The 19638-nt window shown below is 45.9% G+C and overlaps 1 protein-coding gene across 3 annotated transcripts in view; it reads left to right on the forward strand.

Annotated features, from left to right (window-relative positions):
- Positions 1-19638, forward strand: part of MAF (MAF bZIP transcription factor) — a 358645-nt gene that overhangs the window by 13156 nt on the left and 325851 nt on the right. Inside the window, exons 2-3 of one of the 3 annotated variants that reach the window (XM_070451503.1) lie at positions 198-258; positions 2485-3904. The exons of 1 other annotated variant lie outside the window; for it this stretch is intronic. In XM_070451503.1, coding sequence (XP_070307604.1) covers positions 198-231 — 34 coding nt within the window. In that variant the 3' untranslated portion in view covers positions 232-258; positions 2485-3904. Of the gene's footprint in view, positions 1-197; positions 259-2484; positions 3905-19638 lie in introns of those variants that run through there. One more of the 3 variants, XM_070451504.1, reaches the window with a different exon arrangement.

A 19638-nucleotide genomic window follows, 5' to 3' on the forward strand; every position in this document is an offset into this window, starting at 1 on the left:
TTCTCTTCCATGTGAACCCTTCCTCTGGCAGGGCTGAGACCAGGCTGCCAAAGCAAGTGGACCTAAATTCCTCTTCTTTGGCTCTCATTCTGCCCTTCTCGTAGCTAGTTAGGCGGCCTTGAGCATGCTGTCCTTATAAAGCCCTCTTCGTGGTTATTAATGACCCTTTGTTTATTTTAATATATTTACTGAATCAGGTACCCAAGGGAATCCTCTACATCAGTGATGTGAAAATTCCTGTTGCCCGAAGTCAAAGAGGTACATCTTGATTTCTGATTTGCATGTGCTTGTTTTAATGCATTTTCCATGAGGGAGCAAGCAAGCGAGTGAGGAATGTGGATAACTCTCCAGGTGTGAAAGCCTCCTGCTCTCGGAGCCGTAGTGTCTGGGTTTCACGCGTACATCGGTGGTGATGCCAGATGCTGAGGAGAAGGCTGGCGACTGCGAGACCAGCATGCATGCCTTTCTGTCCTGTTGTTATCATGGAGGCAGGGGTACAGAGCTCTCGGCCAGTCTGAGCAGATCTCAGACCTTCAGCCTGAACCAGCAGGAGTCTCTTGACTCCCAGAGAGCTGCCCGGTCTCTGCCTCAATGTCAGACCATCTGGGTGAATCTGTACCATTAGAATCTGTGGTCGCTGGCCGGCTTCACATAACCATTCCAAATTTACAGTCTCCTATAACTCACTCCATGCTCACATTTGGAAAAGTTAGTGTAATTTCAAAGCACATTGTGTCTCTCCTCTGCGTCCAAATGTGAGTTTGGAGCCACTCCCCACTAGGCTGAAGGAGGATATGGGGGTCAGAAATCTGATTTTCATTGACAAAAAAAAAAAAAAAATTGAAATTAAGCTATTTAAATGGGTTTTCAACTACAGGATTCCCAGGGTGAATTTAATTATGAATCTTCCTCATTTGGAGAACCAGACCAACACTCTTACACCAATAATTATTTAGCATTATGGTTTTATGTATTCTTGTTACCTCTTATTGGCTAATGGAATGAAGTTTGATTTTTTTAAAATGAAATTTGCTTGCTGAGAAATTTGCATGAAATATAGCTTTTGGTTTAAGTCACACTGTCAAATTGCTACTCTTTGCCAAGGAGACACTTTAAGAATACAGTGAATTGAGGATGTCAGAAAACAGACCCACATTTCCCCCCAACTCTTCAAACATGGTATCTGATTACTTACTTTTACATACTGTTACTGGGAAAGTCTTTGAGTAACTGGACTGTGACTGTTTAACATGATTTCTTTCCTAGCCTTAAACAAAATTAACATTTTCTTTAATAGTTCTCATATGTAGATTTTTAACTCAGTGTATACCATTGGGATTAATTTGTGTGTTCTTGTGTGTGCATGCTGTACCTAAACTTTATCCCTTTCTTCTCTGACTTTATAATTGCAGTTTGAAAGCCATCTATTAAATAGGATGATCTAACCCACCAGGCAGGTTTTGTTACACTGAAACCATCCATTTTGAGCAAAGAGTTAATGAACTTTTAAGGCAAGGTTCACATGGGTCTTGACCCCCCCGGTAATATTTCATATACGGTTACTTGTGGGAGAGAAATCAAATTTCAGCTGTGAACATGATTGACAGGTGAAAACTGGGAAGAGAGAGGCATTTGGCTAGATGGGGACGTTGGGTAGGAGAACAATTCCTCAAAGTTACTCTGTGATATTAGATATTATAACCGGATATATGAAAAGTTTAATATGTGATACTCTTGGGAGAGTTACTTAGTTTATTTTCAGAAAGTCACTTTGGTTAAGAGATTTCAGTCCTGGAAGCCAGAAATGGGCAACCAGTAGTTTTCTGCTCTCCTGTTGATTTCTGTTATGTACAACTTCACGGCTTATTTCTGGCCATTTTCTAGATGAGAGTCTGAGAATTAGATTAGAAGCCATTTGAGGAGGCATTTAATTACCTTTTATTTATTCTCAGAAACATAGTCTAGATTATTGTTCTTGGTATTATTACAAAATAGTGATCCTAAGGGCTGTCACCAACAGATGAAATGCTCCATTTCTGTAGCATCTCTTGATCTTAACATTTTCCACTAGTGCATGCTTCAGCTTATTACACGCAAGTCTGCCCAAGTGCGTGATTTGTCCAGGTCGTGCCTTCTAAGGAAGGACTTCTAACATGCCAAGACAACAGTGCTCTCACAGTGCTCTCTGATGTCAGTTTTTCCATGGTAGCACCCCTGGGTCAGGTGTCACGTTAGCATCATTGCCATGGAAACAGGTGATGATGTTGCGTGACCCTAAGGCCAAGGGTGCCTTTGGAATTCACCTCAGAGGCTGTCTCTTAGGGTGAATTGTCAAAAGGAGATTAACAGCTACTCATAGCTTGCACCAAAATTGAAAGCAGGTAGGCCTTTAATACACGCTCTTTCGTCTTGTGTGCTGAAACACTAATTTCAGGGGGAGGTGGTGGACCTGAGCCAGCTGATGTGTCTGCTCTACCGTTACAGATGTTCCTGACATTCTCTCAGACCCACCTGGATGCATCCGAGTCTTAACAGAGCCGCCCTGGGCAGGGCAGGTGGGACACACACACACACAGGGGAGAGGCCTGTTGGTAGCTCTCCCGCTGCCCGTGGGAGATTCCTCATGGAATCTGTATAAACAGCTCTGCCCCGGGTTCTAAGTGCCCATCAGGTTTTCTCTCTCCCCAATCTCACAGTTAGCTGGAAATGTTTTATGCTGACTGCACCATCGCCAATGTGAATTCTAACCAACGTAAGGGAGGCTTTACTCTGTTACGATCTGGGTTATAAACAAAAACACAGTAAAAGGACTCTGGAATCTCGTTTCTATTTTGTATAACGCGTCCTCCCACATTGCTGCCCGTGATCACCCAGATATAAAATGCAAGCATGGATGCCTGATGTCCAGTGTCCACGTGGGCTCCTGAGCACAGCTGTTTAATTCAGACATAGAATTACAGATGCTGTTACTGTTATTTCCCTCGCAGAGTCCATCAACGTATTTTAACAGAAATGGTGAATCAGGTGTTCTCAGGCAAAGGCCGTGTGAAACACACAGGACGCAAGTGTTCCCTTATTATTGCCTGTGTTTGAAAAGCCCGCGTGAGAACAGTGGCTGGTCTGGACCCTGGCTTCACTGCAGACCCTTCAGGGCCTCCCAGTGCTCAGCTTGCCGAGTAAGTGCCCCACCACGGAGGCCAGCAAAGAGTCGGGTGCTGTCTGGCATGCAGATTTGGAGAGTGGACCAACCCCTCAGAGATTCCAGGAGTGTGTCTTAAGCAGATGACATCACAGTATGTGCTGGTACTGAGAGAGGAAGGGGAAATAATTCTGTTTAAACTGTTTCAGTACTGGGGCTTCCCTTATCAAATTGTTTGCTCTTGTTGTTTGTTTAGGTAGCCACCCCCACCCCCCTTCCCACACAAGGCTGCTTGATGTCCTTTCTGTGGACACTGGCCCCACTAGTGGGCAGGTTTAATCAATCAATTATGGCAAAGCACGTACAGGGCAACCAGCTTAATGAAGTCCCGTTATTTTCAGTGGTCCTTAGGATGCTATTGAAGGGGCTATCTTAAAGAAAGAAACATTATGCATTTGGTGGGGGCAGGTGGGCGGAGGGGGGAGAAGGGTTTTTGCACACGAGTATAGCACTCGTTATTTAAAACAAAATGATGCTTCTGTCAAGAGCATTCCTTCTAAAAGCACACATTCAGTCACCTGCCAGAATCTCAGATTTATTGCTGCCGTTCACAGATGCCAATGTTGAAGCTCTCTTCGCCTCCAGCTTGCTGAGTCTTTCATTTCCTCGATCCAAAAATCACTGTAAAGTTGTTGTTTAGTGTCTGCATTTTTTGCTTTTCCTGGCACCTAATGAAATTATCAGCAATAAATGAGCTATGCATAAGGGTTGGTTTTGCTTTTATTTTTTATTCCCCCCCCCCTTTTTTTTTCTTTTTTGCAGTATTTGGAAAATGCTGGGACAAGGGTAAGCCAGTGGCAGAATTCAGAGTGCCTCTCTTTCCAGCATCTACGGGAAACGTAATAAAGCCATTAGCATTTATATCATTTCAGATGGGAATTAATACTCGGGAAGGGAGGGGGAGGGAGTGTCAGGTGTTGAGTGGGCAAGTCAGACCAGCTGTGGGAACTACAGTTATTGTCACTGGAGACAACACAGCCCTGACCTCCAGTATAAGCTGCTGGAAGATATTAACACCTAATTATCAAGCCAGGGGTGCATCTTACACCTTAATCACTGGTGAGGTGAAAGTGACAAAAAAAGAGGAAGGGAGTTGTTTTCCATGTTCCTTTCAGCAAGCATCCATCCTCTAATAAGGGGTCATCCACTTGCAGCAAGTGACGATTTCCTTTTAGTCCTTTCAGTCTATAGAAAAGCACAGTAACTTCATTTGCTAGCAGGTAGGCAGTGGAGGTGAGAATCCAATTGATCTGAAATTGACCCTGAGGTCACTGCCTCCTTTAAATTGGGTGCTACAGACAAAGTTTCTTTTCTTCTTCTCTGGCTCCTGCCAGCAGCCAAGCAGTCTTCAGTCATTGGGGTGGGGTGTGGGGAGACTGTTAGCAATTATTTAAAGGGATTCTGACACCAAGTTTGAACCCCTACCCCAAACTTAATCCAAGTGGAGACCTTTTTTTACAGATGGTGGTTAATTAAAGGGCTTGAGCCTTCCCCGATGGTGTGTCTCTGGCTTGTTTATATTTTAAAATGAGGTTCATTCCTGATGCACAAGAAATGGCAGGGGGAAGCTGACAGCCGGGGTCTCTTACTGGGCTGACTTGAATAGGGAATAGAATTTTCTGTTTCCTTTTACATTTTCTCTTCCTAATTTCACCCCGCCCCCGCCCCGTTTCTAATGGAACAATTAAAGTCCTTTCAAAGCATCTTGGGGTGCATAGATACGTCTGACAGTGCTGGAAATCCTGCACTGCTTTTCAGAAGGCCAGGGGGCTCTGCTGGGCACGCAGGCCTGGCCTTGCTCTCTGCCCAGCGGTGAGGGTCGCCAGGAGGGAGCAGAAACCCCCTTCACCGATTTTGATCTTCTGGACCCCAGTTGAGAAGCACTGTCTCGTTCCTTCGCTTCAGTGGGTAGTGCCTACTGGCGGTTCTGTCCTGATGCTCAAAGACTATTGCGTTACTCATTTTCCCCAGACTTCCCCACCCCCGCCATTTCTCCTTCTCTTTTTCTTCTTTTAAAGTCCCGAAGCGAAGCAGTTCCTCACCACTGCGTTGTAGAAGGAAAGCGCACATATTTGTTGTTTGGAGATCTGGACCAGAGCTTTCCCTTCCAGGGAAGGAGCAGTGGTTTGGGACAGGACAGGCTTTCTGGAAGCCTCGGGGCTGCTCTGCGGCCCGGGAGGAGAGCTCCCAGAAGCTGCTAGAGATCCACCACGCGTGCGCACGCGAGGCCCTGGGGCATCACTTTCTTCCCCGGGAGGCAGGGCCTTCCCACGTGCTTGGCGCTCTGCTGGTCCAGTGAAGCCCGTGGACGCAGAACGCGCTGCTTTCAGAGTCTTCCCCAGCTTAGTTGTGGGGGGTAAAATTCTTGGTAAAAAAGGGGATGCGTTCGAAACACTCTCGTCTCCATGGGGACCCTGGTTAATTAAAACGTTACCTCTGTTGGCGCTCCTGTAGCATCCTGAGCAGCCCTGGTGGAAAACGCCCCAAGGTCGGTGTAACCAAATGGCACGTGACCCGCACGTGAGGTAAACCCTCCCCGCACGTGTGTGGGCGGAGAACCCGCCCAGCTCCCAAACTGCCAGGTCTTGAGTTGCTGAGTTTGGGCCTTGCCACCGGGTTCCTGCTCCAGAGCAGGTTCCCTAGTCCTCCAGAGCTTGGAGCTTTCAGCAGCAGCAAGCACTGTGACGGTCACCCAGCTCCCCACAGGAAAAAGAAAAGTAAGGAAGGATTTCGTTTTATTTTATTTCCATCCTATTTTATTCGAGCCAGATCATATTAGGAACAAAAACCTTTTCATCCCTGTTGCTTTGAAATTTGCATTTTTTTAAGGCACTGATGGGGGTGCGATGGCGGGAGGTGCTGGAGGAGGAATTCTGATCCTCCAAGACGTTTCTATTTTTACTCAACATTTTACAGTGTCTTTCACATTGTGTGTCTCTCCTGATACAATTAGGGGGGAAAAAAGTCATGGTTAATGACCAGATGTGTCACTTTAGGGAAGATGGGTTCCAAGTGTGTGATTTCATTGTAAATCCATCAGGTGTTACTTTCCATGCTATTGAGGCCGCAGTTACTCTGAGAATGCATCTTTTTACTATTTCTTTAAAATTTACTTGGGATCAAGTCACTGTCTGGTTTCAACTCGAGGATCCCCCACCCCACTTTTCTTCTTTTCTTCTTCTTTTTTCACCCTTTTTCAGCTTGGCCATTGCAAGCTGCAGTAAAGTGATCTGTAATTTATAATCAAAGTTTGGTATCGTTAAACTGTAAAATCTGACTTTGGGGTTTTGCTCATAAAATAAATATTTGAAAAAAATATATAGCAATGGGGCTTGTACAGTAGAGGCAATGTCAGTACATATATATCTTATATATGAGCATATATGTATGTATTTTTTTCTTGGAGACTGTTAAGATGGCCCTGAAAAATCATCTTACAAAACTGCGGATGTCTGTTGGTATCCATATGAGGATACCGCAATAAGAATATAAGCACCTCTTCTTCAATGAACTTTAAATTTGTTTTGTTAAGTCCGTTCGTCATTCACATTAACTGCTTCTTTTATATTATATATATTATTTTGGCCCTAAAGAGCTAGTGTATATATGCTTGAGTCCTCTGTAAGCTGTAGTGCGCCTTAGCTAGAGAGACTTTTTTTCCCTTTCTTCTAACAAGGAAGCTCATTTAGAAAGAAATGTTTATGTGAAGCGCTTGTCAGTTGGCATTTTTACTGGGTTGCTAACCCAAAGGTAAAATATAAAGCCGTGTCTTCTCCTCGCCGGCTTGTTGTTACTAGAAGGGTCGCTCCCTTGTTAGCTTGATAAATAATTTTACTAGGGGGACTGTGCTGTATTTTTATGCTTGCTGTCTATTTTCTGCTTGCTGCAAATAAATTTCTGTACTCAGAGGGCACTAAAACTCCAAACACATGGTATTTTCCCATTTCGCTGCTGGTTGCCTGAAATATTTATTCCATCTCATGTTTTTAATTAATTTTTTAAAGGAAAAAGTAATTTGTGATTAATATCAAGCAAAAGTTAGCCCTTTATTTCTCAGGACTATTGGGTTTGAATCTGAAAGTGTAGTTTTTTGAAAGGCTTTGTGCATCAAACCCTGTTTCCTATCTGTCACGTTGAAGATGAGAGTTATTTATATGGGGGTATCCGGAAGTCTTCTCATTATAGACTTCCTTGTATGTCTTTCCAACTTTAAGTATTAAACTGTTACTATGAAAAATGAAAAGGGGTATAGAATTCTACCTAGAAACAGGACACTACACAATAAAATCTTTACATTTGAAAAATAATATAGTGTATGAAAAGGGAGATGACATTGATCATAGATATCAATAGAGCTATCAGCGTCTGAGGCCTTGAGACTTGGGGTTCATGAGAAGAGATTGGTATGGGTTAGTTACTGGGGCAAAATGGGAGGTTCCCTGGCACAAACGTAAATAAACAAACCCTAAAATGTTCCAGTAAAATAAAATACAATGATAAAAGAGTGTGTTCTATAAATTTCAAGCCCAAAGAACACTATGTATAATAGAGGTACAGTATGTTTAATGAAAGAAGGACGTTCGTGCACATTGGCCAAACAAGTGATCATTTTAAGTCAGTGCCAGATTATCTCATTAATTGAAATATGAGTTTTTCAAAGCAGATCTTCTGCTAGTGATTTGCTCATTAGCAGGGTCTTATTTTCTGAAGCTGGAAGATAGTTTTACAAAGGTACCAGAGACGTACACTTGAACCCAGAATGCCAGCTCATGTAACCAGGATATTGGGGAGACTGCGTTAGAGGTTAGTTGGAAGCTTTTGGGAAGCTTTTGGGAAGATCGCCAAAAGGAATGGAATGATGTAGAAAAAGGGGCAGTAGACTTCCATATTGGTTGCTGAAACATGTATGTATCTTACCAAATGCATACAGAGCTTGTTTTCCAATCCCACTTTTCAGGGATTTCAGAAATGAACTAGGTTTCGAGCTGACGACTTTTATTTTTTCCCTCTAACTCTGTGGTTGTAGAAACTATATGAGAGGCAGATTTTTGAACAGTGACTGCAGAGCTGATAGTCACCGTTTCCTCTAGTCCCTTCGGGGTGGTCACCTGTCAGGCCTTAGAGAGAACTTCTGTGGAGTTGGAGACCGTGATGCTCCTCCATCCACCATCCTCTGAATGATCCATCCTTTGATGGTCATCCAGAGCTTCACGTTGATTGAGCATCTCTGGTAGCCAGGACCTATCCCATCACTGATCCTCAGAGCAGTTAGAGGGAGGGTTGCTTTAATCCCCTTTATGGAGATGTAGAAACTCAGGCCTAGGAGCAATTCAGACATGATTTGACCTCACACCACAAGCATGCAGGGATTTCTTGCCGGACACCATGCCACCTCTCCTCACCCGGCTTATTCTCTCTTTTCTGGTTAAACAGCTCAGCGTTTAACCTCAGCACGGGTATTGCAGGTTCATTTGCCCTCTCCTCCTTGGCCATCCTCTTCTGAATGGGGTTGAGTGACGCCTAGAAGAAAATGCGTTATAATCTGAGAAGGATCTAGAAGATGGGGGCTCGCCCTTCATATGATCTTGACCCTAAGGACCCCTCTAGTTCCAAAAAAAACCGAATGATCCTGTGGTTTTGATGGTGGTAGGTCACGGAGCAGCCTTTTCCTACTCAAAGATAAAGATTGTCATTTCAAGAGCATTTAAAAAATAATAGATGGTACATTTCCTTAATACCCTATAATGTCTAAAGTGTCAGGTGCACAATTGACACTCAGGAAATTGCTGGATAGTGAAGATAAATCAGCGTTAAATCACTCCATTGAAAGCCCCATTTAATAAAATGTTGTCAGCAGAATCTGTAGTCACATGAAAAAGGATACACAACTTCTGCATCTGTAAAATCGGGATGGTCCCTCAAAGGCTTCTGCAGGGGATTAAACACGATAATGTACGCAGGGCACCTGGCAGAGTGAACATCCTGCTGTACTTGGCCCCCGTCCGTGATCTATGGAGTAAAACTTTGACCTTGACACCATGCAAGTTCTGATTAGTTTTCCAAGAACTTTGTGATTATGATACTGGATACCTTCCCTCTGCTTTAAAATAAGTGCTGCCACCACTGGAAAATGGAGAAGAATCTAGAATAGTCATTTATCCACCCTCCCCCTTTAGAAATACCACCACTCCTAAAGTATTTTTTGAAGGTGTGCTTGGGAAGTTCTGTGGCCAAACATTTAGGGAGCATTGTGGGTTAGACCAAATTAAACATTTAATTTTGCTTCCGTCAATCTCAGAGCTGTTAAGTGCTCATATGTATTGTGATCCTCCATAGCGAAGGACCAACATGGATGACACACAGCATCTTCCAAATTTATATGAACAGGGAGCCTGGTTTCTAATCAACCATCTCATGGAAATAACAGTAGGGCAGTTTTGAAAAATGGTTGGCTAGATAAAGAAGTCTTGACTTCATTATTTTATTTAGTACTAAAGGACCTCTTTCATAATTTCCTCCTATGAAGCCCATATTCTCAAGGATTCATTTGTAATTCTGTGTGTTTGTTTTATTAATCAGAGCCCTCTGTGAAAGCTCTCGGGCTTCTGATCAGCAGAAGTGGTATAATTCCACTGATGTATATGCAATCAAAAGCAAGGACAACCTAATCATGTGGGTTATCCTATAGGTCTTTCCAGTGATAGCAGTGGCTCATGGGTGCCATTACTGCCTTCATGGGCTCCCTGTGGGCTTTCAGGATACCAGTGTGGGATCCTCTGCTCTGGTTAAAAATCCCAGGATCGCTGTCAAATTTGACCTGGCCCTCTGTGATTGGATGAGCCTGCTAAGGGACTTTGAGGTCCTGGAAGGAGCCCATTAGTCCCTTAGAATCTCAGACATAAAAAACTCTGCCTTTAGGGTTCTGTCCCTTGGTTGTAAGGATACAGGTGTATATTAAGGGCATGAAACACAAGGTGGAAGACGTCTCATTCTCTGTCCCTCCTCCCTCACTTTTCTGTTTGTGCACCTGCTTCATTCTCCCTGCAGAAGGCAGGCAGGCTTTCTTGCTTTGGAGTACTCCTGATTCCCATGCTCTGCCCTAAACACCCCGGGGCAAAGGTGGTCAGCCCCTCTGCTGGCCTGTTCTCAGAAGAGATAGCTGATTGGTTCACCTGGGTGAGGTGTCTAGCTTTTGTCCAATCAGCACTGTCTAGGGGTGGGTCTTTATGTCCAGCCGCTGCCTAATCACATTTTCTGAGAATGGGATTCTGCAGGGATTGGGAGATGGGCGTGTCCCAGTATGGGGTAGGGAAACTGGTACCCAGGAGTCCTGTGCATCATTTAGGGAGATAGGAATGAGTAGAATTAGGGCATGAATAGGTCTCTGAACCTAGAGACTAGGTTTCAACCTTGGATGCACCTGTGGGGCTTTAGAAAATGTTGATGCCTTGCACCAGACCAGTTAAACCAGAACCTCTAGGAGCTGGTGGGGCTCAGGCATCAGTATTTTATTTTTAAATTAATTCCCAGTGATTCTAGTGCACAATCAGGATTGAGAACTCCTAGTAGAAGTGTCCAGGGACACAGTTAGTTATGGAGACCCAGAAAGTGAAGAAGCCACTGGTGAATTTCCCTTGTTTTATTGTATTTCTTACAAGTCAGCGTTTTGAAGGTCCAGTTTAATATTAAAAGGGAGGAACAATTGCTTTGTGTCTTTTCTGCTTCCTCTGGCCTTCCCAGTCCTCTATTAGCATCAACTCTATTTTCCTTTTTTTTAAAATAAGGGCTAGGGCAGTCAGATAAGGCACACAGGGAAAAGAAACCCAAGTTGATGTCCAGAAGCCTCGATTTTACACCTGCCGTGGCCACTAAACAAACAGCCTTGTGACCTGGACAGGCTGCATTGCCCTCATGTGCCCTGCTGTGCTTAATTCCTGTCTTTTGGGAAACAGGTCAGCTGAGTTCAGATCAGAGGCCTTCTGCGAGTCTACACAATCAGCTAAAGCACCAGTTGGTCAGGGACCCAGAGCATAAATCAAGAGAGATCCTGAGGGTTTTGAGTTGGCACAGTAGCTCATTTCAAACGTGTGATGGTGTTTTTCACAAATTCTGCGTGGAAAAGAAGAGAGTGTATTTAGTTGTCAGGTTCCAAAGACAGATGCCATCCGGATTATTGGCACACACTTCTGCAGTTACTGATGAGATGTTTGTATTATTGGTCATCATTACCAGCAGGCACTTAGTTAGCGGGCGGTTGGGGTGGGTGGTGGGTGGTAGACACAGGACCGAGGAAGATGCCGCTGGCTGGGATTAACCAAGATGTGTAATCACGCGCCGTCAGGCACATGGATTCTCCCCTAACGCACAGCGTTAAGCCAAGCAAAACAGCCACTCCAGGGGTGTGCTTCAGTCTACCTTGTCAATTTCTCGTCTTCTCTTGGGCTCTCAACTCTGTGAGCCTGGAGTTCAGGCCTCATTTATTTTTGTGTCCAGCCCAGCTCTGTCCCGGCGCGCAGCACACAGTGTCTCTGTCTCACATCCCGCCAGGAGAGTGGCAGGTTGGACCTGGATCAGGTGCGCAGAGAGCAAGAGCCTCGGAAAAGTTCCTTACAACACGGAGGCGACATCTTAGCGATCTGTCGAAATGAGAGGTTGTTCTCTTAATCCTCTCCTGGCTTTTCCACAGACCCATATCCTGACATTTCCTTGACGTTTCGTGGGCTGAGTTTCCTTTCTCGGGCAGCTTGTTAAATATAGTCTGCTCCAGCCCTATTTCTTAACGTCCTCTTTTGGAGAGCTATTGGAAAATAGACCCTTTTGCTCCGACTGGTTGGGCATCAAAGTCGTTATGCTTTATTTTAAGATTTAAATCAACGAACACTTCATTTTGTACTTGCTATACACATGAATAAGAATTTGGTGTTGAAGGATTCAGCATAGTTCTTGCTCTCAAGATTTATTGGATGTAGACAGTTAAAAACAATAAATGCTGGTCCTGTTTGATAAACCCTTTCCCAAAACTATGGAATTTGTGAAAGGTGGAGGGGTTGATTTTGTGAACACCACAAGGCAAAAGCTACAAAGGTAGCAAAGAGAAACTAGTGTTGTTATTTGTTTGTTTTTTTAACCTAAGATAGAGAAGATCTTCCTTAGCCTGGACAAAATCCAGATTGATACATTTGGCTACATAAGCATTTAAAACCAACACACAGGGAAATCACCAGGAACAAAACCAAAGGCGGAACAAGGCAATGGGGAAAATCACAACCCATGAGACAGTCACAGACCCAATTTCCCTAGTTTGAAGATCTAGTAAATCCAAAAGAAAGAAGGCAAACCACCTGATAGGCAGATGGCAGCTTTCAGAAAAAATAAATACAAATGACCAATAATCTATGACCAATAATCTTATGAAACTTCGTTCATCTCACTCATCACCAAATAATATAATAATAATAATCCCTTTGGACTGGAATGTGGGGCAGTGGGCAATCTTACACAGTATTGTGAGCCTGTAAATAGGACAATATCTTGGTGGTGGTGGTGGTTGTGGTTTAGTTGCTAAATCATGTCTGACTGTGGCCCACCAGGGTCCTCTGTCCACGGGATTTACTAGGCAAGAATACTGGAGTGGGTTGTCATTTCCTGCTCCAGGGGATCTTCCCGTCCCAGGGATCAAGCCCCAGCCTTCTGCAGTGCAGGTAGATTCTTTACCGACTGAGTCACCAAGAAAGACCCTGGACATCTTGGGGGGGGTGTTAATTTTTATAATATTTAATAGCACAGAATATTCACAGACCAAATCTTAGTTCAGTACAGCAGTGTGGGCATAGCTGAAGTAAACTATGTGTGTCTCTATGTCAGCTGGGGAGGAGGGATTGTCCTGGACATTGACCAAGATGGGTAAACAGGGGTCCCATGGAGAAGAAATTGCAAGGCCAAGTCAAAGAGGGCATGGAATCAGAAGACAGAAAGGCACAAGACAGAAATGAACTAGGTTGGCTGGTGCCCTGACAGTTGGTGTGTTTCCTTTTTCTGAAGTCACCTCTGCCCAGCACTCATTTTTACAAAAGTAAAACCATCCAGGTGTAGCCCTTCGTCTTTATCAATCCATTCACTCCACACTCCCCGTGGGGTGAAAGAACCCTGTGTGTTAAGGAGTTAACGGAGCACTGGCAGTGGACCCTCCATTCCAGCCCTTTTCTGTATCATCTGCACTGTCACAGCCAAAAGTGTTTGCAAGAAGAGAGGGAGGGGCATTTTTTAGAGAACTGTGTGGGGTTTTGGTCACGTGTCTATCATTAGCATCAGTCACAGAAGCAAGGCAGAAATGCCTGGTAAGTTCCTGCACCCGCCTCTTTGAAAAAGGTCCCCTCTGGTTTGGCTACCAGGCTCCCCTCCATGGATACAGGATTCAGGGGCTTTTAAGTTGGTTGTGGAAATTTCACTGCTTTCTTTGACTCCAGCAGATTGCTCCAAAATGCTACAAATGTGAGGACAAAAAAAAAAAAAAAAGACTAAAGGAGTTTTAGTAGCAGTTTAGAGGTACAGTTCTCTTAAGCCACTGACAGAAAAATGTATTTCTTCTTTCAGTTTTTAATTGGGGAGTGATATGTTAAAATACAGCAATGTCACCACAGTCTGCTCTTAGGAAGAAGAAGATGAAAAGTGAGTCGGGTGCCGGGTGGTGAGAAAAGGGGTAGATTTTGCAGCCCTAGTTCTTTGAGCTTGTTGCAGAGGCCAAGCTGCCTGCAGAGAAATTGTGTAAAACAGATTTTGTCCAGTGTGGTTGAAAAGCGTTTCCAACAAGGGGACAAGCGTTTCCAAGGTGAACCTGAATCTGACTGGATGTTGAGGCAAGTTTCCTGTGCTGAGCCGGGAAATCCTGCAAGGAACGCAGGCGAGGACAGGAGGGGAGATCCCAGCCCACCTGTCCGGGGGCAGGGCTTCCGGGTGCGCTTGACACTTTGCCTTAAGAGTTCTCCTTTTTCAGGAAAGATTCTTGGACTTGGGTGCAATTTCTGAAAATGTCCCCGAAGTCATTTTATCCCCATGATATGCTAAGGCTGTAACAAATTAGAAAAAAATGTATATATGGGGTAGCAGTATGCCCACCAGAAGCATCCAGGCTTCAGCGGCCACCTCCATACATGTCAGGATTTGGCACAAACCAGAGGTTCTCAAACTCGTTTTGTTTTGTTTCAGCAGAGGAAGCGTTTGTAAAATGAATGGTTATGTGGGGTCACTGGGTACAAGAGAAGTGAGTAGTTTGTGGGGGGTGACTCCTGAACCCCAAGTTCTGGGCCCTTCTCTCTCTACCCTGTAGGTCTCCTAGGTGTCTGCAGTCCAGTTTGGATACCTTTTGGGAGTCCTTCTCTAAGGGAACGCCAGCTCAGCACTCTTTGCTATAACAAAGGACTGAGTCCCTTCCCTGGAAATGCTCAGCTCAGGGGTTGGTCAGGGTGTTGCAGACATCGGCGTCAGACCCATCCAGCTTTGTGATTTGGGGAAAGTCTCTTCCCTTCCAGGTGGTCGTGACAGAACCATCTCCTCTTACACGGGTTAAATCAACAAGTCACGGCAGCTGCTGAGTTAGGTGCCACCTCTCAGGCAGCGGCAAAAGCGACCAGTGATAACTCTGTCTCCTTTGGCTCAGAAACATTAAGCATCCCTCTTCCCGGCATTCAAGGAGATCCCATGGTCTAGCTGGCCACAGATGACCACTTCCTCCTTTTTATTTTCCCTGTACCATTTCCTCTGCCTGTGACAGGTTCCTCTGAAAGGAACTTTTCGCCTTTATGCTCCACACTCAACTCAGATCCAGGACCCTTGCCTTGTACCCCTTACACTTGGCCTGTCGCACAGGGCATCGGGCACAGCCTACTCCCAGTGGACGTTTGCTGCATTGACTGTCGTTGGCCAGCTCTCCCAGGGGCCCGTTGTACGCATCTCTTTCAGTTCCACATTCGGTGACTTCACATGGGTGGCAGCCTGAAGTCGGCCACGGTGAGAATACCTGCAGTACAAGCGCTGCTGAAACCTGGCCCGTGTCTCTGGCCTCCATCCTCTGCTAAAGGTGTTAAATCCTGAGCAGCACACCACTGCCTGAGATGCTCAGATGGGGGAAAAAAAAAAAGGAGATTGAGCAGAGCAGGATGGAATGTATCAGATGCATCACTCACGTCGCTGCTCTGATGGTAACACAGAAGCAGCGGCGAAGGGGAGCTCACCCTGGGCGGGAGGCATCAGATAAGGATCCTAAAGGATGCAGAGGTTGTGGGCATGCAGGAAGAAGTGGCAGGCAGCTCCAGGCCATGGGACAGGATGGGAGAGGATACAGCCAGGTTAATGAGGGAGTGACCGTGGGCTTTGCAGAGAGTGGCGAAGGGGATGGGCTTGCTCAGGGCAGAGGAGTGGTAGGTGAATAGCAGGACACCCATAGAAGGCAGTGGCTGGAGGGAGGCTATAAGACCTCAGAGGATGCTTAGATGTTGTTGAAGGGGAAGTTGAATTCCATTTCCTCCTGCAGTGATGATTCTGTTACCTTGCAGATATGTCTGACTTAACGCAAAGCATTCGCCTGCCAATTTCAGTGGCCTCCTTCACCTCTTGAGCGGGTGCAGAGTCCAACTAAATAGTTTTCAAAATGTTTTGAGATTTAGGTGAATCGATGAAAGAGGGAACCCAAAAAGGGAACAGTGAGAGGAGCTGGGCTCTGTGGAACTGTGGCTTGAGGCTGAGAACAGGGAACCACTACCCGGTTCTTGCCACTTTTGTCCAAGTTTGGGTGGATGGGTCAGGGGACCAACCTCAAGTGCTTTTGATTTTAATGCTTAGACTTTGACTGGTGGCTTCCCAAGAACCACAGGCAGCTCCCTCAAGGTCAGTGGTCCTCAACCTCAGCTCCTCATGAGAACCATCTGGAACATTTTCAAAATCCCAGTGCCTAAACCCCAAAGTGAAAAGTGAAAGTATTAGTCGCTCAGCTGTGTCCAACTCTTGTGACCCCATGGACTATGTAGCCCACCAGGCTCGTCTGTCCATGGCGTGCTCCAGGCAAGAATACCAGAGTGGGTTGCCATTCCCGTCTCCAGGAGATCTTCCTGACCCAGGGATCAAACCTGCGGTGGGTCTCCTGCGTTGCAGGCAGATTCTTTACCATCTGAGGCACCAGGGAAGCCCCCAACTCAGATCAATTAAATCAGAATAATCCTGAGTTGGTACCCAGGCATCAGTATTGTAAAGACCCCCTGCCCCCAGCCACCCAGGTGTGTAGCCACAGCCAAGGCCAAGATACACGGCCATAAGGCCCTGAGTCTCAGACTTCAGTGGGCAGCAGATTGCCTGAAAGACTTGTTAAAACTCTAACTGCCAGTAGCCACATCCCTGGAATTTCTGATTCAGGCAGTCTGGGGTTGGGCCTGAGAAATGCACATTTCTAAGCAGGTGTTGCTCCAGTGTGTCTGCCTTTGAGAACCTTGGCCATGGGGCAACTGACCCAGCATTTGGTGAACAGTCTAGTTGAGGGGTCAGGTAGACTGGGGTCCCCTTCCCAGCTCTGTAGCACCCCCTGCATGACCTCGTCATTCACTTAAAGCAGGGTTGCCTTGCCTCCCGCCGGCACATTTGGCAGCCTCTGGACATGGCCTTGTGCTTGTCATGACGTCGGGGGCTGCTGGTATTTGGTGGGTAGGGGGCAGGGTGCTGCTCAACACCAGACAGGGCTCAGCATCATCCAGGCCCGCACGTCAGTCATACTGAGGCTGGGAAACCCTTCTGACTTCATACATGAAATAGGAACAGTCATACTTGTTTTTCTAGGCCATTGGTAAGAATAAATGAGATCCTACAGGTAAAGCAAAATAGGCAGCAAGTGCCTAATACGTGGTAGTTGTTTTCAGCTCCCAGCCGAGTCACTTGGTGATGTAAACTTGACTGAAGGACTTGACCTCCATGAACCTGTTCTCTCATCTGTAAAATGGGCACAGTAATAGGTTCAAAGCCCTGAAGGGTGGTTGTGAAGATTGGAGATAATCTACGCAGAGTCCCTGGAAGTCAGTAAACATGGTCTGTTATTATGGCTTCCCATTCTCTCTTTACCTAGACCTCTGTTCTTTTCCTTGTCGAGTCTAAGATGCTGACAGGCTCCTCCTTGCTTGGCAGATCTGTTCTATAGGTGAGAAGTCAGCTAGTTTCTAGTTTCCAGGTCATCAGGACTCAGGAGCAACAGCAGGAATGGGGCAGCCTCCTAGCACTCCAGGTCCCATCTGAGCCTCTCCTGCCAGATGGTGCTTCCACAGTGCCCAGCTGCATGCGGCCAATCAGAAACATGGAGGTTTCGTTTTCACTTCCCAAAAAACTTTGCTGGCCTCAGATCTCCCTTAATAAGAATTTGGTGAGGTGAAATGTTTGGAAAACAAAACACCTCTGGGACCCACATCCCATTGGTAGACCAGTCTCAAGTCAGTAAGTGACAGGGTTCCCCCAACCCTGTCCTGCATTTGGGGACGTTTTCCAGATGGAGCAGGAATTGGAACCCAGGTCTGGTTGAGTGCCATGCCTGGTTTCTTGACCAGCCCTTGGCTCTTGATGTAAGTTCCAACAGGAACTGGCAGAAGACACTGGGCTCCACCAGGGGTCATCCACAGACCCCCGGTCCTTTACAGAGGGCGTCCTGCTCCCAATCTCAGAGGTAAAGTGTCCTTTCTCTAATCTGCACACAAGATGGATTTTAGTAACTGCATTTTATTGAAAAACCGACTCCCTCGCCCACCTCCCCCCTCCACCTCCAGCACTGAAAAACATATTGTCTTCTTTACTGTAGTTCATTTTGCTTTCCGAGGTGATTAATGAATTAAAAATGCAGTGTATTTATTCTTTTGCCTGATTACCATTCTGTAATAAATCTAAGCTCCGGAGTCTGTCGATACAGGAAGACCAACCTGCCTCTTTGGAAAATAAAGGTTCTTACATTAAGCTCAACTTCCAGCTCTTCACATGCAGGAGAAAATTCACCTTTAGAGCCTTAGAAAAAGAAGTGGGAAGCTCAGAGAGATACTGGCTAGCAGCTACCTGATTCCATTTCCGGGCATGAGAAGGCACTTTGCTGACACCTCCCGAGACACGGGAATGCCTATTGACCTGTAGAGGGGATTTGTTTTGGGGGAATGCTGAACATCAGGCTCTTCATGGAGACGGTGGTAGGGAGGGAGGCGACACCCATGGAGCTCTTGTTTCAAAGCTGGAGATCTTACCGTCAGTGTGAAATGGTGCTCTCCGTGAATTTCTCTGGTCTCCAGCTGGATGGCCACGTTTGCAGCTTCATTTTCCTGGGAGTGAGGTTGCTGGTTCGCAGGGAGCTCTGTAGGACAGGAGCGGGGGTTGTTCAGGAGGCCAGGAGAGCTCCTGTTGGCGTCAGACGGGCCCTGTCCAGCTCTGCCTTGTCCCTGCTAGCTGCGTTGCTGTTCATTCACTCAGTCGTGTCTGACTCTTTGCAACCCCACAGATAGCAGCACACCTGATTTCCCTGTCCATCACCATCTCCTGGAGCTTGCTCAAACTCATATCCATCGAGTTGGTGATACCATCCAACCATCTCATCCTCTGTCATCCCCTTCTCCTCCTGCCTTCAATGTTTCCCAGAATCAGGGTCTTTTTCAGTGAGTCTGTTCTTCGCTTCAGGTGGCCAAAGTATTGGAGCTTCAGCTTCAGCATCAGTCCTTCCAATAAATATTCAGGGTTGATTTCCTTTAGGATGGACTGGTTTGACCTCCTTGACGTCCAGGGGACTCTCAAGAGTCTTCTCCAGCTAGCTATGTGACCCTGGGGCCAATCTGCTTTCCTCATCAATACAATGGCTGCTCTTCATCTCCCCTGCCCCCCACCACCAGGCTGTTGGGAGGCTGGTTCACCCCGACACCTGCAGGGGGTGGAACAAGACTTGCCTCCCAAAGCTCTGACCTCAGATAACTCTCAGCCAGTTTGACCTGCACTGGGACAGGAAGCCCAAGAAAAAGAAACAAATGGTAATATTATTGGCCCTTTCCTTTGATTTATTTATTTAAAAAATTTTAAAAATCCAAAAAAAACAAAAAGATGTGGTTTATATAGGTGCATTTCTCAGCTGCCAGTAACTGAACAGAATATATATGTTTACGTATCTATAAAACAGCGCTGCATTGCTTCAGTCCTACTCTTTGCAACCCCATGGACTGCAGTTCTCCAGTCTGCTCCGTCCATGGGATTCTCCAGGCAAGAGTACTGGAGTGGGTTGCCATGCCCTCCTCCAGGGGATCTTCCCGACCCAGGGATCAAACCTGAATCTCCTGCATTGAGGGCGGACTCTTTACTAATGAGATTCCCAGGCCCAAGACTCTTGGGATGACTGGTTTCTCAGCACCCTTCACTCTACAGGAGGACCACATACATCTCTCTTTGAC

This window comes from Odocoileus virginianus, chromosome 20, assembly GCF_023699985.2.
Source record: "Odocoileus virginianus isolate 20LAN1187 ecotype Illinois chromosome 20, Ovbor_1.2, whole genome shotgun sequence".
Lineage (NCBI taxonomy): Eukaryota > Metazoa > Chordata > Mammalia > Artiodactyla > Cervidae > Odocoileus > Odocoileus virginianus.